The sequence below is a fragment of the Parasteatoda tepidariorum genome, chromosome X2, assembly GCF_043381705.1.
Source record: "Parasteatoda tepidariorum isolate YZ-2023 chromosome X2, CAS_Ptep_4.0, whole genome shotgun sequence".
NCBI lineage: Eukaryota > Metazoa > Arthropoda > Arachnida > Araneae > Theridiidae > Parasteatoda > Parasteatoda tepidariorum.
Window position 1 is genome coordinate 5676451 of NC_092215.1, and position 23742 is coordinate 5700192.

The window sequence follows — 23742 nt, forward strand, 5'->3', positions numbered from 1 at the left end:
ATTTTTCAATAGAAAATTTTAACAAAACTATTAATTTCCAAGTGTACTTATTTTTTAAAACTTCTTCTGCAAATTCTTACTGATTCTGTGGAAAGCTCTAGTGCCCCTCTTCCCTAAAAGTCTCTAATGCCCACTGTGGGGTAGCACCCTTAAAGCTGGTATTTCAGTTACATATTTAGACTGCAAAGGTTTTTATATTAATGAAGCGTCATTTTTTCAATGTAATATTTCATATTTATAAAGTTACTTTGTGAGGGTTTCTTTAATGGTACAGATAATGACTTATGTTGACTTGACATTAATTTGTCTTTAATGTATGTTTCTCCAATAATTTTAGTATTTATGGGTGCTTATTTCTTAACATTTTATAAATAAATAGTTGTTAATAAATATTGTGGACAATATTGTCAAATTTCTAATGCAATTTGCAAATTAATTTTCTTATTTCAGACTCCTGTATTATTATTTGCTGGTGAAGCCTCTCATGAATATTATTTTTCTACTGTACATGGAGCCTGTGAAAGCGGTTTTCGTGAAGCTAAGAGACTATTTCAGTATTATAGGTACTTAAAATATTTCCTTTTTGATAGTTTTTCAAATAGCAGAATAATAAATAAATAAAAAGAACTAAAAAATTAAATTAAAAAAAAACTGATGTATAATCACGTTCTATTAAAAACATGCTTTTATAAAACTCAACATTAGTTGAATATAATGTTTTATTCAAATCTCTTTATTAAATTATGAATAAATTTTTAGACGACTAAAAAAGAAACATCGTATTTTATAATTTAAAAAAAAAAAGATTAGCTATTGAATATTAGCAAAAAACATCTGAATGAAATTTTACTCGTTAGTCAAGTTCCTTGTAAGTTAACCACATTTAAATATTCATCACCCCATTTAAATTTTTCTTCATTGTCTCCAAATTACTTTTTTAAAAATAATTTATTTTAGTTTTTGTCGGCTTCTATCAAATAAAAATTGTTTAAACTTAAGATTTTGCAATAAAAAAAAATACGTAGATTAATATGGTACAAAAAAAATTTATACCTCATAATTCAAAATTTTTCATCTACAATTAATTTAAATAATAAAGAAAAAGAATAATTATTAAAATAATAATTTCGACTGAATTTGCATATTTAAGGTCACTCCCAGGAACCATTAGGATTGACACTTAATATGTGAAATTCCAATCATTTGAATAACAGTTATTCAGGGCGATATTTTTTTCTTTTTTTCTTGCCCACTGTATATTTGAATAAAATTGTGCAAATTAAATAATAATAAAATTCATTTTAAAATAGTCTTGGATCATAATAAATTAATTTTCATTTCCTGCATTGTTGATTCTTAAAGGTATGTAATGTAAAAATCCTAAATTTCAAATTCTAATAATTCTCAGTTTCTTTTTCTTTTTTGAAAATGTGTGCTTTCTTGCATCTAATAAATTGTTATAAGAGTTAAGAATAAAAACTTAAATGAGAGTATTTTTTTACCTTTGAATAGGGCAATATTTTTTATATTAATTCCCAATGTGTAAAAAATATTTTAACCATATTATGTATTAAGTCCTTAAAGTTTTTGACTCCTTTAAGGACATAATTTTCTTATAATTTTCTTTTCGGATTTAATACATAATTTTCTTCTTGTCTCTATATGTACCCTGTTTAATCTATAAATATTAGTGTATTTCCAACTATCAATTCTTTCTTAGTTACTTTTCCCATTATTCCAAGAACTTCTCTTGGTTGTTATAAGATCCACTCTCTCTTTTTTTTCTTCTTGTATTTTATCATCTATAGCCTCTCCTCTAAAGCTGCAAATCTGTTTTTCAGTTCCATGGGTGGGTTTCTTTCCTCAATTATTGAACTCCCCTTCAATGTTTCTGTCAAATTAAGAAATTTTTTTAAAATTATTATGATTTAAATTCCTTAAAGCTATAAACAAGAAAGAGGGGGGGGGGGAAACAATCTTATTGCCAGTATTTTACACTCTGAAGAATTTTTTTCTTGTGTGTGGAATTTAGAGAACCATTGTGACTGTAAATTTGTTTTGTTCCCCTCAAAAATTGAATCTCTGCAACACCCATAGTCCCATGATGAAATTTTTTTTTTTTAATTTTAATCTTAAAGTTTTTGGATGTTGTATTTGCAGGGATCTGTTTAGAAGAAATTTGGGTCCATTAACAGATCCTTCACAAAATATTATTTCATGAAAACGGACCCTTCACAAAATATTGTAACTTTAAAATGGACCCTTCACAAAATGATTTTTCTTTTAATTGGACCCTTCACAAATTTGTTTATTTTTGTTATTGTTTTGTTAATCGAATAAACCCTTCTCAAGGGGAAAAAAATAAAGACGGATGTAAACAATCTAAGTTTTGTCTTCGGCAGACGCGTCTTCCTATATTCTTCCGAAATGAATATTCTGCGTTCAGCAGGCTAAATACCAGATATTTGTATGTTGCATCTCTAATTTAGAAGCAGCAATTGCTGTTTATTTTTAAAAATTAATTTTTTTAAATTATAGTTTTACAGTGTTGAGTATAATCTTGTATCGATTTACAATTTAAAAACTCATTGAAAAAACAATGTTTTTTGCAATAACAGGACCCTATTTGCACAAATTCATAAAAGCAGGACCCTGGTTGAAAGATTGTGACTTAACATTTGTTTTATATTTATAAATTACAAGTAATTTTTTCACAATTTTGCGAAAACGGACCTTTCACAAAATGTCTGGACAGACCCCTGCTAATGATGTCATTCTTTTACAGTGTTAAAAAAATACTTTTTGAGTGCTTGAAAAAACTTATTTTTTGTTGAAAAATTTGGCTGCGCATCCTGTATTAATAATGTAAATATTTATATTTGGCTCTGTAATCATGAAAGTTGTAACATTTATTTCAACGTTAAAGTGAACGGTATAAATAAATTTACTACCACTTTTTTTAAATTCGGTATTTTTCATACGTTGGTTACTTCTGGAGGGAAAACTTAAAATTTTTAGTTTTTGAAACACTTTTTAAATAAAAATTTTCTGGGAAACTTCTCACTGAGAATGAGGAACTCTGGATTTCGAAAGTTCTGCCAAAAAACGAGGATAGTAAACTGTTGGTCTAAGTACGTACATATCAAAGTACGACTTGAAGTTTTTCTAAGTTTGTAACCGCCTGAATTTACATAAATTTCTTGTCGTACTTATCAGATTTCTTTTTACATGAAGAGACTTTCTAAACTATTGTGGAGATCTGAAACATCTGATGATAAATTTTAAAAAGCAAGAAACATCGTTTATGATCTAGATTTTGCAACGACTTTAAACAANGATTATATCGATTTAAGAAATTTCTATATCGTCCAGCCCTAGTCCTAACATTCCATGTCCCAATCCTTAGTTTGATTTTCAGTTGGGTCAGTGTCCTTGTCTGTGAATAGGGGTCCTAGCGACTTTGCCCAATTCCTATCATAGTCGGCTCCTTGCTAGAGTCAATCAGTTATCTGCAGGAGAACCACAGGTCACCACACCGCCAGCATTAGAAAAAGTAGTCACCCTGTCTGTGGTTTCTCTAAACACTGCTTTTATATGTGGTTGTTCAGCTCATCACACAGCCTTCCTCTTTTATCTTGGCTTAGAAATGGAGAGTGAATAAAATTTATTTAAAAGTGTCACATTATTTCAGTATTTTCAAATTGTGTATCTAAATGTACACTTTTTTTTCTTTTCTTTTTAGAAATCTAGACAATCATCTACATTTTGATGAAATAAATAGCATTTCTAGTGAAATGGCAAATTTATTATCATTAAAGGGAAGGGAAGAAGTGAAAATTGTTATTATAGGAGCAGGTATTGCTGGTCTTGCTTGTGGATCCTATCTCACAAAAAACCATTTTACTGATGTTCTTATTTTAGAAGCTCAAAATAGAATTGGTGGCAGAATTAATTCTATTAAACATGGTATGTTAAACTTTTATATGGAGTTATTTCCATCTTATTTTTAATATTGGTTTATAGCAAAGCCTCTCCTACTTAAAAATGTTGTTTATAATAAAATATGGGCATCAATACCAGAATTTTTTCTAGAAAGAATTTTAATGAAATTAATTTTTTATGAACTTTGTAGGTTTGTGTTTTAAATTTTATACTTTAAAAATATTAAGAAGGTACATGCTTAAATATTACTCCTTGATTTCAACATTTCAGTGAACAATATTGTGAGAATTTTTTATTATTCTAATATAAATAATTGTATAATGTAACATGAATAAAGCAGTATCTTTGGTTTTATAATAAAAATGAAATAAAAGTAATAACAAAATATGTTTGACATAATATGGCTTTGTCCTGAAAGTAACGAATAACAAAGAACCAATTGAAAATATTCATTTAATTGAGTCCTCATCTTCAGAAGTTTTTTTAAGGAAAATCTTGAGAAATAGGCACATTGCATTTAGAATTAAAAATATTCTTTAATAATTAAGTTATTTGTAATATAGTTATTAATATAAAAACCATTGTTTTATCAATATACACATACACTAATTCTAATCATAATATTTTTCTTATTGATCATTAATCTCTGATGTCCAATTTGAATTAGAGTCATTACCTTTTCAATGTCACCTTCAAAATAAAATAAAATCATCTATATACAGTTTTCCAATCATATAATTACATCAGAATTTTATAAAAACTTAAATTATTAAGTTCTAATTGCCATGCTGTACTTGTTTGATGAAGGACGTAGTTTGCTTTATCAACATAACGTGATTATTGCAGATTAATTTAGAATCTAGTTTAAAAACTGTAGATATTTCAAATGTTTGCTAATTAAGTCGTTATATATATGCATACTTGATGTCAGCATATCTGTGTAACAAACCACAAAATTTCATTAATCATTTGCTGATTACTCTCCACAATAATGGTTTCAGTATTCTATTCTGCTGGGTACCGAGTCACGTCGGTATACTAGAGAACAACTTGGCTGGTTTGGCTGCACGATCTGCCACCAATGTTTTAACTATATCCATACCTTTCTCAGACATAAAACATCACATTCGGCAGTCTATCACATCTCTCTGGCAACAACAGTGGGACCTTAAAATTAATAACAAATTGCACTCAGTTGAACCAGATATTAACCCTTTACCTGCATTACGTCTACGTCACGCAGATGTTAAGCTAACCCGTTTCCGGATCGGCCACACTCGTTTGACACATCTACATTTACTGTTTGGAGAACCGCCTCCCCAGTGCAACTCTAATATAATATTGTTTTACGCTCTATTATTATTTTAACTATTTTCCCATGTTTTGAATTTTATCGTTTGATCTTTTTTGGTAGTTCTATTTTATCTCTGGAGGATTTGTTAGGAGACACCCATGAAGATAACATTTTTGCGTTTCTAGGCGCAGTTGGTATTTTATACTGTATATAACTGTTTTATCCTATTTACACTTTTATCTGATTTTATTCACGTTTTGATCCTGTTTCATCTTGCTTTATAGTATTTATATTTTAGCTGATTTTATTCACTTTAGAATACTCTTGTTAGGTTGTGTAAAGTTCTAGAAAAAGAAATAGCAGGAAGCTTTTTACCTTAGATTCGTTTTGAAACCGATTGTTTGACGCGGCATGTCCTTCTGTGGATCTTGTGCCATTAAACCCTACATTCAATTCAATTCAACAAACCTCAAAATATGAGTAGTAATGAAAACAAAGCATAATTATGAAAACATAATTAATAACTGATAAAAATGTTTAGAAGATGTATAATCCATAAATTTATGAGCATTTATATTGCTCAAATTATTTTTCTTTGATTTTAGGGGATGAGAGGCTAGTATGGACTGTTAAAATATTTCCGTCATTTCATTTGTCTATAAATTTTGGATAAATGGCAAAACTGTATAAAACTATCTTGTGCAGTTGCATACCAACACAATTGTTTAGTAGCAATAAAAAAATAAAAGTTTTTGTAGTGGAAATGTAAGTTCTTTTTTATTACTAGAAGATATGTTAAAATAAAATAGGCTTATATATTATGTAAAATTAAACAGCCTTATTATTATTTGGTAGTGTGCTTAAATGAATAAATGACACAATGTGGTTAGTTTGGATAGATGGTTTTTGGGGGCTACTGTGGACACATTAATGTAGCTATCTTTGATAAAGTTAATTATGATAAACAATTGTGATAATAAATTAAAAATTTAGTTTATTAATAACACATCACAATGTTTGGTATTTTTATACTAAATTAGTTTGATTTAATAAAGTATTTATTATATTTCCAAGTTTCAGGTTCAAAATTTTATCTTTTTACTTTTTAATTTGTACCTTTAATATTGTAAAGCTATCAAAACATTGCTTGCTCCCAATCTGGAAAATTTACCTTTGTAAAAAGGATATTTTGTTCTTCCAAAAGAAAATATATGGATACTTTCCAAAATAACTCCACAGTCATGTCACTAGACTTTATGTCCTTGGACCCAAGACTTTCAATTTTCTGAGTCATTTTATAACTTGGATACAAAGAATAATCAATATTATTTTAGTTCCTTTAAATGTTTTTCAAAAAATGCACAAAACTTATTATTTTTTCATCCAATGGGGAAATTTTTCTGAAATGGTGGCAACAGTGCCAGTAATTTTTAAATGTTTTATTTTTTACATAGAGTGATTTGCCATCTTATTTGGAAATATGTTTAGGTTTAGTACATCTTTTTTGAAAAATTTTGGGCTGCTCTAATGTTTGCGTTACTCTTTCTTTTACAATCAATCGCTCTTACTTTATAAAATACTCAATATAGCAAAGAAAGCAAATAGAGTTAAATATATTTATTTTATGAACCTTGAGGAACAACTCGAAATTGTGAAACAGTTTTTTCACAGTTTTGGTTTTAAAACTGGGAAAACCACCATCCAAAAAGCAACCAAAACTGTGTGTGAAAATTGGAGTTATTTCCTGTCATAGATATGTTTTATTATAAAATCAATACACTTTCATTAAATTTCAGTTTTTTTAAATTTAGGTAATGGCTTCCTCGAACTAGGGGCTCAATGGATTCATGGTTCTCATAATGAACTCTACAAATTTGCCAAAGAGAACAGAATTTTACCTTCTGTGTTAGATACCTCCTCTTGTGAAGGAAAAGGAGTATTTTATACTTCATCTGGAAATATTGTTGATTCTTTATTAGTTGATGAGGTAAAAACTGTTTTAGATGATGTTAAATCAATGTTAGAGAAAGCAGATTCATATGAAAAAATATCTGTTTTAAGTGCCTTCTCAGATGCCTTTGACTCTTATCTTACCACAATTAATGATCAATCGAGGATCCCATTATTAAAAGGATTGTATGACTGGTATATAAGATTTGAACTTATAGATAATGCTTGTGAATCTCTAGAAACAATTGCGTCTCAAAGTTACGCTGACTGGGATGATTGTGATCCAGATGTATACCATATAATGACTGAGAAAGGATTTTCTTCAATTATTGATGCTCTGGCAACTTTCATGCCAAAAAGTAATTTAATTCTAAATAAGCCAGTTAAAACACTGACATGGCAGCCTGATTTTAAACAGAAAAAATTTTCAGATGAAAAACCAGTTTTAATTGAATGTGATGATGGAGAAACCTTCTCTGCTGATTGTGTTATTGTTACCGCATCTCTTGGGTTCCTTAAAGAAAACTGTCACTCATTTTTCAATCCATCTTTACCTTATAATAAGTGTGATGCTCTTAATAGGTTTGGTTTTGGAGTTATTAACAAATTTTATTTAGTTTATGAAAAAGCATTTTGGCACCCAGATGACCTTGGAATTCAACTTGTTTGGGATGAAAATCTTAATGAAGAAAATCAAAAGTTACTGAATGAGGTAAATAAACAAGATTTTATCTAGTACATTGTTCTTAATCCCCTTCCCTTGCCTGCTTGGATTTCATCTAAAATTTTAATTCCTATTTTTTATTTATTTTTGTTGTAAATTTTTCATGATAAACTATCATTCAACGTCATTAAATCTTTTAAAGAAGGTCAAAAATTACAATGTTGCTTTTTTTGACAAGGAGAAATAAGGCTTGATAACTTTTAGAATTTCTATGAATTTTTTCTCTAAAATGTAAACCTGTAAAATTGCGTGTTATATTATATAATTTAATGCTGTAAGTTCATGTTTACGATTTTTTTTAAATTTACATTTTTTATTGTATAAAAACCAATTTGTATCTTGCTGAAAAATGATCTTAACCTGAATTACACATGCAAAAAGCTATTGAGCAAAAATCTAAAAACTGACAAATGTATAATACTGAACTACCTTTCAAACAATACTGATTTTAAAATTATATTGGTATAATTTAATAAAAAAAAATAAAGAATCTGAAGTACAGCATATTATTTTTATCAAATTCTGAGTGGGTGACGGCCTTGTATTTTACATCCATTTGGTTGTAAGATGCAAAGATGATTCAAACATATTTATAATTTCTTTCTCCATTTTGTATAACTTTAAGAATTTCTCAGACCAAACCTGATCAAGCTCAACTCCTTTGATAGTTGAGTTTGATATAGAGAAAAAAAGACTTCTTGATGTATATTTTTTAATTCCCAAAATTTTATTCATTTTTACTTTCACATTTTTACTCATTAAAACATTCATAAAGCGTTGAGAAATATTTAATTTGAAACTCATGAAATTGCTAAAGATTTATATGCTAGTGTAATTTTGTTATTATGAAAGCGGAAAATGAAGCTTTTGTGTCTTTTACGTACTTTGTCAAAGTTTTCAGGTCTTGTAGTTTATTTTTCGATGCTATTTTTTTCCAAAATTCTTTTTTATGCATATTAATTTGTTAGATAAAATTTTAAAAAAAAGAAAGAAAAATCAGCTTTGAATAATTATTTTTTATTGTGACTGTATAGGAAATGTTTATTTACCCTTTTTAGGTTTAGCTTTTTTTTTCCTTCAAAATATTGAATTCATATGCAGAGCTGTAGTATTTACCCTGGACCTCGTTTTTTAATAGTCATAAAAAATTCACTTGAAACATTAAAATCCTCTTCTCAATTTTATCACATAGCTATACCAATTTATTTAGCATAAGGAAGAAAAGCAGTTTATAGGGGACCTACATAAAAAAAATCATCTAAATCAAAATTAGGAAATAAGATTTATTTAAACATATTTGGATGATTATTTAAAAAGAGCCCTTAAATTTAAAATGCATCAATTGTAAGGACCACTAACATTGTGTATATAAAAATGAAACGATAGTACAAATTTTGAAAAAAAGAGAAATAGAAGGAGGAAAAAAATTCATTTTTTTCTCAATTTCATTTCTAAAAAGAATGAAATTAAAAGGTAAAAAACATTTATTTCAGTAATACAAGAGAAAATCTTGGAACTTAAATTATAGTAGCTTGGAACTTGAATTATGGCATAGAAAAAAGAGAATATTTTAAGGCCTTTGCAAAGTGTTGTGATGATTACAAAAATAAGCATTTCTCTCAAGAATAATAGGTCAAATTATCTTTGTTAATTATTTAATTTGTTGCTATTCATTTATTAGCATCCCTTTGTTCAAATTGAGATCAAAATTGTTTTGCAAACCATTTTGTAAAAATTAAACCATTATTAAAAAATTATTATTAAAAATTAAATCTTTCCCCTTTTGTTTCCCCCAACCACCCTTTTCATCAATTTCTGAAGTAAATTTTTTTTAATATTTTTCATTAATTAGTTATAAATTTTTACTTAACATGTTAATTTATTTCTTTATTTTGATATTTTAAATATTCTAAAATTAAGTGTTTTGTTTTTAAAAATCACAACTAATTGTTCAACATATTATAACAGAACTTAAAAATATTTTGGAACTGCTAAAATAAATCAGTGGTTTAATCTTGTTAGAACCATCAATGTTAATATTTGTCAAAAAATTACATAATCAGCTAAAAATGATTTTATTATAAGCAAAAATGTTTTAACTGAAACTTCATTGTAGTGGGCAGAAAATCACTTTCCTCAACCCAATGCCATATCATAAATACAAAATCAATTATTGATACCTTTTTTTAAAAAAATTAAAAAATGCAGATTGCATAATTTTTAAGTTTTCAGATTAGTTGTACTGGCATTTAGCCTTAAGTATCAAATTATAAGATATGTCTGTTGTCAGAGCCTGCTCTAAGGATTTCAAATTATTAGCCAGATATCAAAAGAGCCAGATATCGCCAATTTTTGAAAGTCTTTGCCAAATACAAATCTTAATAATTTTGTATGATTAATTTTTTCCCTTAGAAAACTATTTTACAGTAGTTTATTTCAGGCTTATATTATTTGGACCTAATTCTAATTGGTCGTGCGGTGCATCTATCGAAAATTACAGTAATCAAATAAAAAATACTGATTTGTTCAGAAAAATTCATTTTAATGTAATTCTGAGGGTTGCGTTAAATATATATATATTTTTTCCAGTGGGAAAAATCATTCACCAAAACACAATTTTATTCATCAACTTTAAGATTTTATGGCATTTGGTGAACTGGTGAATGCTTACCTCAGGCCCTGGTTGTGTAAAAAGTGACACTGTTTTTCGAACATTGCATATCTTTGTTAGATTTCATTTTTCATGAGACTACTGTATTTTTTTATTTTCTCCTGGTTTAACCAATCATTCTCCTGATTTTTTATACATTTGTAGAAAATCTGACATTCTAAAACTTCTTAAAAAAAACCCCTGTAAAATAGATATGTTACTTAATCTGTTGTTCACTTGAGAACTTAAATAAGTAATATTGCTAGAAAGCCTCAGATAAAAAGTAAATTTTTTAAACATATATCTTTGCTTCATTCTTAATAATTTGTTCTTAAAAGAAATTTCTGAGATTTCAAATTTTTCGGTATTTCTTTACTTTTGATTACTGTCAAAACTTTGAAATTTAGTACTGGTTATTGGTTATTAGAAACTGCAGAGATAATTAAAACAGGGTCCACTTTAAAATAAATAAATGCAAAGTCATAAATATTTAAACCATTTTTAAAGTCATTGAAACAAGAGAAAATTAAATTTCTATTTAATTAATTTACTGTTTAAGTGTTTTGGAGTTATGCACGGTTTCTAAAAAACTCAATACTTTTATAACAATATTGAGGTACGCGAATTTTGAATTTTAGTAATCACTTTTTGTCTCGCTTTTTTTTAAATTGCTACTTTCATCTCAAATCCAAGTGATTTTTTTTATCTTTTTTTTTGCCAGTTTGTTTATGAATTTCTATGTGATTAAAATTCCAATAAATTTAATGCGATATTACAACTTGTGAGTTTTAAATCATGCATTTAGTATTTTATGCGTTTTAATCACATACTTTTTGACTCTCTTTATTTTTGCTGATTTCATTGTAAAACGGAATGAATTTTTTTAAAAAAAGACTTTTTTTGCTACACTTTTTTTCATGATTTTGACAAATTTTTACTCCGAAATCATTATGACAGGATAGTTTCAAATTGCACATTTAAATAATCGCTATCTGATTTTCTTTGATCTTACTGATTTTATCAAATATCGCAGTTGTTTTTCTACTGTTTTTCAGCAGTTATAGCTTTACATTTAAACATGCTGAATTTTATTATGACATGCAAATTTTAAATAGTGCATTTAGATAATTACTTATTAACACACTATATTTTCTTTGTGATTTTATCATAATTTAAGTGGTGTTTTTTTGTTGTTATTGCAACTATTGTAATGTTCTTCCAAGTGATTTAGACGATACTGTGTTTTTTTACAACTACAATGATATTACGGTGGGCATATGTTTAATCACGCATTTTAATAATCATTTTTTGATACAATTTTGGCTCCTATTTTGTCGTCAATCCAAATTTTTTTCCCGGCAGTTCAAGCCATGTATTCCGATATTTTAATGCAATGTAATACAGAATCCCGATATTTAAATACAGTGTAATTACAACAAGAGGAATTCGAGAAGTGTTGAAAAACATTAATTTTAAAGCTGCTCACTGTTTGTAATTCTTTTTTTAATTTTTTGCTGCTTGGGTGCTTTTTTCAGGGGAAAAAATGATAAAGAAAACATTTCCGATTTAAAAGTTAGGAAACCATTAACAATTCAAGAAATTGAAATAATATCTGTAGTAGGATACCAAATAAATATTGAATCTTATTTTGTACTTTAATGGTTTTATAGTAATCTTTGGTTTTTGTTTAAACCCTATAAATTTTCTTGAGTAAAATATTTAATTTGAATTTATAGTACTCATCAAAATATGTATTTATTGATTATTTTTTATACTTTTGTTGCATTCTGATATAAAAATATATTTTTAGAATCCTTGGGTGCGTGGTATTACAGGATTTGATATTGATAAAAAATTGCCGAATGTTTTACTAGGCTGGATTGGTGGCAAAGAGGCTAAACTAAGTGAAGAGATAAGCGATGATGATATTTGCCTCATTTCTACAAAACTTTTGAAGATTTTCTGTAATCAAAGTGATCTACCAAGTCCGCTTAAAGTATATAGGTAAACTGTTTACCTACAATTTAATTGTAATTGTAGGTAAACCTACAATTTAATTTTGTAAAGAAAACTCCAGTTTAATATGTTAAGTAACAGTATGACATCAAAAACCGAACTACTCAGGGGGTTTGGAAGGTCTTGATTTCCAAAATTTCTGGATTTTAGATATCTTACTTAAACCAATAGAAATATACAAGTTTCAATGTTTCTGGACCAATACTGTGATTAAATGTGCAAGTGCAGACGTCTGGCGTTGATTGTAACAACTATATATAAATACGTTTTAAATAATAAATAAGTGATATTAAAAAATGACACAAAAGCAAAATGTACTTAAAAAAAATAAATATTAAAATGAACCCAATTAATTACTGTTAAACAGGCATGAAAGTTTTCAGCTTTTACTCTGAATTCAGCTTTTTTCAAAGCTTTTTAATATCCATACATTTATTAATTTCATAATGTTTGATTGCGTTTATGTAGAATTCAGCTTTTTTTGCTAACTGGTACCTTCATCCCTGGTTAAACTTATTTCTTAAACATGTCAAAAATTATCTGTTGCTTTCATTATTTTTGTAGCGTGGGCCATGGCTCCTCAATCAGCTCCAAATTAATATGGGTAAGAAATAAATGTAGGAGATAGATTTGGTTATTAGTAAAATGGTTCTGAATCAAATGCAGGTTAAAATTAATCAAAAAGTTCTCCATGATGGCAAATTTCACCCTATACTTACTCTAGGAGTTCCCTTCACTTCTGTATTGGGTTCGAAAGTACAAGGCTATGGAGTTAAACATTGTTAGTCGTAAACTAAAATTTGGTTGACTGTTCAACGATGGCTGTGAAATGAAATGACATAAAATGTCTGTCTGAAAGCAATATTTAGTAACAGTTTAATATAAAACAGTTACCATTAAAAAAATATGACCCCTATATCACCCTAAATTATTCAATTTTCTTATAAATTTTTATTTATTAATTAAAAAATTGCTGAATTTCGGTTTTTATTCATGAAATTTATTTTATTCATAAAATTCTTTTAAAAAAAATGAAAATCAATGATGTGACCAAATTTTTTTGCAGAAAATAATTAAATTTAATAAAGGCTTGGACAGATGATTACTGCTTCAATGTATACTTTTGCAGCATTTGTACAATAAATATCACAATAGTATATCACAATATCAAATGTAACTTTAAAATCCCACTATGAACACAAAAAAAAAATTCATCTCAGTGAAATGATAATAAACCTTCAGACAACTTTCATGCTACAGAGTGCAATTTGAGTTTGACATTGACTTAAAAGTTTTTTTTTTCCAACAATACTAATATTAAATGTAAATTAATTGTCTAATAAAAGCATGAAACTTCATACTAAATATATCTTTTTACATTGAAAGTTTTTCTATTATTCAGCTATCCCACTTTGTTTAATGAAAACATATAGATTTTGAAATATATGAGCAAGTTATAAAATGAGAATATCAAAGGAAAATTTCGCTGCCAAATAATTATTCTTATCAAAAAATGCAGTCCTAGCAGCAAGGTGACAAAAAAAAAAAGAAGAAAAAATTAAGAATTTTTAACTCAAGAATGTAGAGCAGCTTTTTTTACAGTACTTTTCCACATTATATATATATATATGTAAATGCCTCGGTACCATTAATAAAGTCAATCAAGACATTTAATGATTATGCTTATTCTTTAATAAAAACATGAGTCACACAGACTCTTAAACAACTAAGATTGAACCACACAGGTTCCAAGTTTCACATAGAAACATATTTCAATTAACTAATATCATAGTAACTTAGAGTCTTAACCACTAAGGTTACCCGTTTCACTTAGAAACAATATTAACTGACTGACTTCATTTACATCGAGAAAGTTCTATGCATTTCATTCAGATGAGCGACATCTGGCGGGATAACATAGAGGCTGTTGCCTCGCTTATTACATATATATATTCCACAATTTTCTCAATGGCTGACAAAGGAGACTTAGTTGGTTAATGTTTTCGCAGTTCTAAATACAAACAAATGAATTGAGATGTAGGTTCTTGAGTAAATTGTAGCTTTAAAAATATGGTTTAAAAAAAACTTTCCATTTATAATTTTGTTTTTTTGAAGAGTTTTTTTATTTTGACATGACATTAATCATGGATTTAAGAAATGTTATTTTCTTACCCGCATTCAAACTTATTTTACTTTTCCATGAAAACATTTTGCTTTTTCGGAACATTTCATTAAAAATTTCAAACTTAGCCTAAGCAACTTAACCTCATTTGCCTGAGCAAAATTATCTCAGTTGAGCAATTATATCTACTTTGTCTCTGTAAAAAGTTATTGGTAATTTTCTACAACCTCTAAGACCTCATTAAACATATTTACTCTTTAAGCCATGGATTTTTTTAAAGTTTGCTATGTATTTAAAAAATTAACCTAAAGTATAATTAGTAGCTTAGGTTTGTCTCAGTAAATGCTTGTCAATGGCTGTGGGCAAATGAAGTTTAATTTTGTTTCCTATGTTGAGTTATTCTTATGCTTATTTATTCTTCTCCTTTTTTTGTTCTCAATAATAAACTAACTCTTTGGTAATCTCATATGTTCTTTCACCTGTCAGGGCATCAGTGCCACCTAGTGTTTATCTGAACAAAATGATCTAACATGCATAAGTGATATAACTCCATAAAATAATTCAAATTTGAAGTCATTGATTCTCTTGATTTGTGACTATCATGAAATATATAGCTGAAGCCGTTTAAACTTGCAAAAATAGTTAGTAATTTCTGTAACAGTTATTTTGTATCTGTTACAGGATTGTGTTTGTTCCAAAAGTAATATATTGTTTCCAGAGATCCGGTAGAAAATAGTAGGCAAAAGAAGGTACAGTTCGATTTTGTTTGCATTTTTCCAAATTTTAATGTAGTTTTTTTCTATCAATTATAAATTTTTTCATAATTTTCATTAATTATTCAAGCAATAAAAAATTTAAATTTGTAGGAAAGGTACCATTACTTTCAAGTTATCACTTCTAAAGGCTCCATAAAATCATCAACTCATAATCTATATTAGCCTCTAGTCCAATATTTGTTTTTTTAAATGCAATAATATAAAAATCGTGTTCAACACAAGGATGAGAAAATGAAATATAATTGAAAATCTATTGAAAAGATAAAGATTGAAAAAAGTATGTATTAATAAATATGAGAAATAAATACATCTGAAATTTACAGTGAAACATCATTATACCTGATTTTACCCCTCCTGGGCAGACACCTCACAATTTTCAAAGTTATGTGCTGTCTTCTATGAAAAAACCATTAAACTGTAAAATTCTGTTATTGAAGAACTTTTTTAACCATAATATTAACTCCCTTCCTAGGTGAACACCCTCTTAACTTGGCACAGACTGTGATTTTCTTTTTAAAAAAAGCTTTTAAATCCCTTTAAAGTGGGCTCTCCTCCTTATTATTAATTGTTTTTTGTATGTCATCTTTTAAACATAAATTTTGAAATAAAAATCAATTTTTAGGGCTTTCAAAATAATACCATAGTAATTCAAAGTAATAGTAATTTAACATAGCAATTCAATCAAGGTTTTCAAATAAATAATAACATAGTATAGTTTTCAAATAAATAATAATTCAAAGTTTTATAAATAATTTATTAAAGTGAAGTTGGGGACAAATTTTCATGTGGGTAAGTGAGAAGTAGGAAATAGTGAACCAAACTTTGCCTATGATTTTTGACTAATGGTTATTTACATTATTGGGAGTTAGTATTGTGCATCACAACTACTTTTAATGCATATTCAAAAATTCAATGGAGCTTGCACCTTCCAAGTAAGTATTACTGTAGTATTTGTAACATTACACTGGTGGACAAAATTAAGAGATGGAAGACATTTTCCCAAATATCTCAAAAAATACTGAATATAAATAAATGAAATTTGGTATGGATATAGCTTATTCCATGATAATAAAGTATGCAAAACAAAAATGAAAGTGCCATTCACTGGCAAGACCTATTGCCAATAAATCCAATGTAGTCTGAACTTAAGGATAAAAGATGACAATAAAAGTGAGGCTTGTACAGTGTGTGTTGCCTCTAGTATGGTGTATGGTCACCCCTGACAGACAGACAGCATGCACAACGAGTATGCATGCTGTTAATAAGGGAGTTAAGGAGGACTTGTGGAAGACCCTCCCATTCTTCCACCAGAGCAACTTTTGACTTCAGAATGGTTCTGGGGGGAGAATGACGCATCGCAATAGCTCTCCCAAGAGACCCTAGTTGGCCCTAGGTATTGAACTCAGGGCCAACAGCACTCCTGAAAAGACGCACATTGGGCTCTAGGACCTCCTGCCTGTACCTCTGGGCATTCATGGAACCATTGTCAAACACATGGAGCGGTGTGCGGGTACCTTGCATGTGCGAAAATGCTTTCCATCTCTTAATTTTGTCCACCAGTGTACATCACGGTAGCATTTTATACTATGGGAATTCAGAACCATTCATAATAATATTTATAATCATTCATTCATATATATCTTCTTCTTAGAACTTCAGAAAAATTGTTGTCTTGTAAAAAAAACATGATTTAAGATTGAAGAACTTATTTAACCATAATATTGATTTGGTTAAAATAATTTTAATATTATTGGATTTCTCAATTAGCATGTCCTTCTCTTAAGCAGACTCCACACTGTGATTCTTAAGATTAACTGAGGTTATATTATACTTGGAATTTATGACACAAAGAAAGCCTGGTAAAGGCTAAAGGTATAAACTATATAAGTTTTTATTAAACCTATATTAAAAGACTCAAAATAGCTAATAATAATGATTTTTTTACTATGCGAAATAATTGATTAAGGATTTAAGCTACTGGGGATAAGGGCATCTGAATGCCAAATGTGTAAATACATGTTATTTATAGTTCTTATGTGGAGAAAAAAAAGTTCTAAGTACAAAAGTAGCAAATAGTTCATTTCATTTAGGAGTCTGTTTGTTTATATCACACCCTGGTTTTCTGATACATCATTTCATTTGGCGAATAAAGAGTGAACTATCCAATAAATCCCCCTTTGAGAAAATGTGCTTTAGATCTGTAGCTTCAAGAATCAATTTTCCCTTGAGAAATTTGCATGCATAGAAGTTAAAATAAAGATCAGGGGAAAGACTGAAATTACACTAGGTATTGAACAATTCTGCTGGCCAGGTATAAAGACCATGCAAAATTGCGTTTAAGATCACCTTTATGAACATAATATCGTCAACTATTCTGATTGCCTCCTAGGAGGCAGCAGCTTGCTGCATACCATCTCACTCTCTATCTGTCCCTAAATAAAGGATGTACTTCTGTTGTTAGGAGGCTAAGAAACTTTTTACATAATTTAAAACTTTAACTCATTCCTTTTTGTTTTTATAGTTTAATTTTATTTGTTTATACTCTCCTTTGTACCATTTTTATTTCTGTATCTTCTTTTGTCAGAAAAGCTAAGTTCACATCTGCCTGGTGCTTTTGAAATATTAAAAAAAAAAGATTAAATTTACACACATTTTAAACAAGTACTAAATACCTTTAAAAAAAATTTAGAATTTTATTTTGAGCTATATTGTCAACAGATTATTAGCTTAAAAAACATTGAATCCTAAGTTGCACCGTCTATTGATTGTGTTGCTATATCTTATTTGTATTTTCCATGCTACTTTTCCTAATTAATTTACAAAAGTTTATTTACTACTTTATAATTTGTAGCTATTGTTTTAAGATGAAAACAAAGCAATATACTTTTTAGATGGCTAAAACATCTCTCTTGTGAATTTAAACTATCTTTTAGTTTTGATTACCTCCTTTATCAGTTAGTAGAAATATAATAACTGGACACCCCCAATATATTTTTTACTATAATGTAAAGCTTTTATTAAAAAAGTTATTTATAAACAATTCATACTATGTGCAATTCAGAAATTGCTTAGCAATCTACCTATAATATAACGTAGGTATGAACAGTGATTTCTTGAGATTATCTTCTTTGCCAGTTATTGGAGGTATCTCAAGTGAATACTCTCAATATGTTTAACTGAAGATTGCTGTGAATATTAAATGTTTAAATAATTCTTTTGAAAAACAAAGGAAAAAGGTAATTATTAAAACCAGATATTTTTTTTTCCAGATCAAAATGGTATCAAAATCCATATGTGAGGGGTGCATACAGCAATCGCACTCTAAGCTATTATGAATTTGAATCGACCTTACATGACCTTCAATATCCATTATGTTCTACTTATACTGCAAACACAGGTCTAAAATTGCAGGTAAGCATTTTATTTATGTTTTAAATTATTTAATGAATTTTGGCATTTATGTCATTTAGTATAATTTAACCATGTCTCATAATTCACCTAATAGATCAGATATTTTCCCCTTGGTGTTGCTTTGCATATACAATTAAAATTCTGTTTCACAAGAAATGCTTCACAAGAAGAAACAACCAAGAGCTAGAGAGGAAAAAAATTATGTAAAAGGCAAAATGAATTTTGGTGTATATATATTTGCTATATATATGCACACTACCCTACAGTAATTGAAGAGAAATTTTCAGTTTTTGACATAAGCTTTCAGAGGTTTGAAAGACCTACAATAAATTATGAAAGAAAACGAGTATTTTTTAGTGTTTTTAGCTCAAGTGACCCTCGTAACAAACCATGGATCTAATCGCTTAATGAAATGATCTGCATTCTTTGAAAATGATTTACTAAAATTTTTGTATAATGTTTATTGTATAAAGTGTATATTTATGTATAATGGGTTATTTTATTAAAATGAGTGGGCCATCTAAATGGTACGAATAATACTAGTACCAACAAAAAATTTTAAACTGCCATTCGAAAGTGTGGGTAAATTGAACTGTCTTGAAGGCAAGTTTAAAACTTTGAAAATAACTATATGTAATGAGAAAGCTAAAGGTGTGGACACCTAAAATCAAATTTAAAGAAGATCCTGTCTTGTTACTGAAGAAGGAAGTAATTCTCTGACTATTTTAATATTCTTCTTTTCGTTAATTCATAGTTTCTCTCAGAGATGATATCTGGTGGAAAGCATGTTTAATATTTTTTTCAGACTAAGTAATTGGAATGTTTTTCCACATGATTGTGAAAATCCCATATTTTTATTACGACATGTAAATTTAAAATCGCCTATTTAAATAATCCTTTCTTTACATGCTATGTTATTCGTGCTCTGTAGATCCAGTTGATGTTTAAATTGTTTTTGGCATTTATAACTATGAATTTCCACTTGGTTTATAATTACCCCTATACATTTATTACGATAACATGCCTCGTGAGTTATAAATCGTGCATTTAATTTATTACTTTTTTTTCCGTATTTATTATTTCTGCCGATTGTATTTTAAATCCAAGTTGTTTTTTAATCATTTTCTTAGCAATTTTTGTAATGCATTCTCACATAGTTTTTAATATTCTGCTTTTTATTGCGGCATCTGAATTTTAAATCAAGTATTTCAATAATTACTTTGTTTGGTAAGCATTACTCACTTTAATTTCATCCTAAATTTAATCCTTTTTTTTAAAAAAAATAAATTTTTGCGATGCTTTTCTTATTGATTTTTACGATCCTTACTTTAACTATGATGTTTATACGACATGCAATTTTTTAATCGCAAATTTAAATCATCACTATTTGATACAATATATTTGGGCATATTTCATTGTACATATAATTTATTTTTTCATGGTGTTGGTAGTTGGCACCATGCATTTGTATGTGTTATTTAGAATCCTGATATTTTAATACAGTCGAACCTGCCTATCTTGAATCTCGCGGGAAAGGGAAAAAAATTTGAGATGGAGAGGTTTCGAGATATACAGGTAAGTTTAAAAAATGAATTTCGAGCAGCAATGTTTAATTAAAAGAAACTTTAAATCATTTATGTTGTAAAGAATTTAATTATGATTACATATTAATTACATCTAATAGAAGTTTTTAACAGTCATACGCACCTCATAGGTAGTCTTTTAATGATTTCTGACATCGGATTTTCTTTGATTCGATAATTTTTCGAATGTTAGAAAGAGCAGCAAACCCCTCGTGTCCAACGTTTTCTTGACATTCAAGAAAGTTTGTTAAACGTTCCACAGCTTTTTCAGCTTCCTTTACTGTCACTTTCGGTGCTTCTATATGCTCTTTGTCTACTTCATTTTCGTCTTCAGAAATGCATCTGACATTATCGACGATTTCCGAATCTGTCAAAGTTCCACATGTGGCCAAGGCGTCATCCACTTGCAAAAATTCTTCAAAGGAAATGTTCACATTTAATCCAGATTTTATTGCATTCCAATCTTGTGAATTTATTTTGATCATTTCCTCATCAGTGATATAAGTTTCTTCAGCTTCCTTTTTGAAAATTTCAGTCTCTTCTTCACACTCATTCTTAAACCCAGCTTTTTTAAAACCATTTTGAATGGTGTTCTGTGTTACATTTCTCCATGCGTGGTCTGTCATTCTGATAGAATCCAGTACATTTATCTTGGGAAGGGTACTTCCTTCATCAATTGCATTTACAAGTTTGCGGATCAACTGTTTTCTGTAGTTAACTTTAAAACTTCTGATTACTCCCTGATCCATAGGTTGAAGCTTTGAGGTGGTGTTTGCGGGAAAATACTTAACACAAACATTTTTCAGTCCAGGCAGATTGTTATGCGCACTACAGTTGTCTATAAAAAGAATAATTTTTCTTTTTTTTAATCGCATGGATTTGTCTAAGGACTTTAACCAATTTCCAAAGATTTCACTCGTCATCCAAGATTTTTTATTTGCTTTGTATGGAAAAGGGAAGGATTTTACTTTAGAAAAGCATCTAGGCTTTTCTGAGCGTCCGATCATGAGAGGAGGAAGTTTCCCTGTGCCTGCTTCATTTGCAGCTAAGAGCAATGTCAAACGAGCTTTACTTTGTTTTCCTCCCCTGCATGCTTCATCTTTAAACATAGCAGTTTTGTCTGGCAAACATTGATAAAACAGTCCTGTCTTGTCAGCATTGAAAATATTTTTTGGCTCATAGCCTTTCACTAAATCAGGAATGTTTTTAATCCAGTCTTCGCATACACTTTCCGGAACAGATGCACTTTCACCACAAAGTTTTCGAAAAATAATATCGTGCCTATTTTTAAAACTTTCTAGCCGTCCGTTACTGCCTTTAAAATAATCTTCATGGCCAAGCTCTTTAGCAAAATTCTCAGCTTTTCGTTGCATTATTTGTCCACTGATAGGAATACCGCTGCTCCTGCATTGTGTAAACCATTTTAAAACACATTCATCCACGTCCGCAAAAGTGCATTTTCGGCTTTTTTTTTCGCATTCTTGTTGCTGCTATGAAATTTTTGCTCCACAGCTTCTCGATTCTTAATAATTGTAGAAAGAGTGTTTGCTGGTAATAGGAATACCGCTGCTCCTGCATTGTGTAAACCATTTTAAAACACATTCATCCACGTCCGGAAAAGTGCATTTTCGGCTTTTTTTCGCATTCTTGTTGCTGCTATGAAATTTTTGCTCCACAGCTTCTCGATTCTTAATAATTGTAGAAAGAGTGCTTGCTGGTAAACCGAACTTCACTGCAACTTCGTTTTTTTTTTTCATTAATGGATTTCCGTCAAAGAATGTTAAAATTTTCATTTTTTCTTCAATGGAGAGAACATTCAATTTACGTTTAGCCCCTGCCATACTTAATCAAAATTCAATTGAACAATGTTTTTAAAAAAACTGAGACGCTCAAACCAACGACCTCCTAAAAAAATTCTACTGATAAAATGAATTTCTCTTTGTGTTGTTCTTATCCATGTGTGGAAACTGATGCCCAGTGGTGACGCCCCCCTCATCAATCAACTTTTCATTGTCCGAATACACTCAATTGGTGGGAGACTGTGACAATAGTAACCGGAAATTCCAAGAAACGACCCCCCAATCTGCTCATTCTTACTTCCCATGGGGTTGGGAATTTTTCTGTTCTTCTAATGTAACTTGTTTGAACAAGTTCTGCTGTCCAGGCATCGGTTACGATGATGTACATTCTCCTTCGGGTTTTGAAAGAAATTCTTTCGAGATAAACTTGGAAAAATACATTAAAATTAAATCGTTAATGTCGGGAAACTAAGAAATTTCGAGAAATACAGGCTTTCGAGATAAGCAGGTTCAACTGTACAACATTATTGCACCATGAAAAATTTGAGGAAACGATAAATTAATTATTATGAAAAATGGAAAAAGTTTTTTACAACTGTATTAGTTTTTTTTATTTTTAAATAAACTTAAATAATTAAAAGTATTTAATTTTTATGCAAATATTTTATTAAGTTTACTGATTAAAAAAAACGGCTAAGACTAATGTTTATATAAAAATGATCATATTTTCTGCAAACATCACTAAATATGAGTACGGTCCCTCATTAATCTACCTGCTATACTAGTGGTCTTTCATTCCAAAAGGTACACTCCTAGCATAAAATGTTCTGCAATTTAAAAAATTACGGTTGGCAGGTATGGGGGTGCCATCGCATACGATGCACGATCACCCCATATATCGATCCATATCATCATGACTACTAAGCTGTAGGTATGTGACATCCGTTAGCCATATGTGTTGCCACGCATGGCAGTGCTTCCAAGAGCCATTTTTTAACAAAGCAATGCTCTGCCAACATAGCAAAAATGTCACTGCCCAGCAGGACATCATAAGATACTTGTATGCCTCAATGCCCAACTGTATCACATCCTGCATTTGCAGAGGTGATCTGAGATGGTACTAAAAACTCTATTTTTATTTTTCCCTGCAGTTAATGATAATTTTGCTATGATTTTTTAATCAATTACTTATATCACCATTATACTTACATATGTAAAAAATTTGCTTCGTTCTGACAACTTACTAGTTCAATTTTTCTAGCAATCAGTGTATATATAAGTGTGTGTGTATATATATATATATATATATATATATACAGTGTAACGTCCCATATCCGGACGTCCTTTTCCCCGGAAGGGTCGATTTCCCGGACACTTTTTAACAATCAAAATAAACAAATATCTCTCCATCTTCCCCTTTCCTAAAAAAAAAGGTCTTTTGACGCATTTTCTCTTTTTCTAGCTTGCACTGAACC

General features: G+C 29.1%; 1 protein-coding gene across 2 annotated transcripts in view; it reads left to right on the forward strand.

The window, feature by feature from the left end:
• LOC107453502 (peroxisomal N(1)-acetyl-spermine/spermidine oxidase) overlaps positions 1 to 23742 on the forward strand; it is a gene marked incomplete in the record, with an annotated part of 59871 nt that overhangs the window by 25391 nt on the left and 10738 nt on the right. The window contains 5 exon segments of one of the 2 annotated variants that reach the window (XM_043045263.2): positions 451 to 563; positions 3743 to 3966; positions 7048 to 7898; positions 12371 to 12564; positions 18744 to 18885. In XM_043045263.2, the coding sequence (XP_042901197.1) occupies positions 451 to 563; positions 3743 to 3966; positions 7048 to 7898; positions 12371 to 12564; positions 18744 to 18885 (1524 nt within the window). 2 annotated transcript variants of the gene reach the window in all.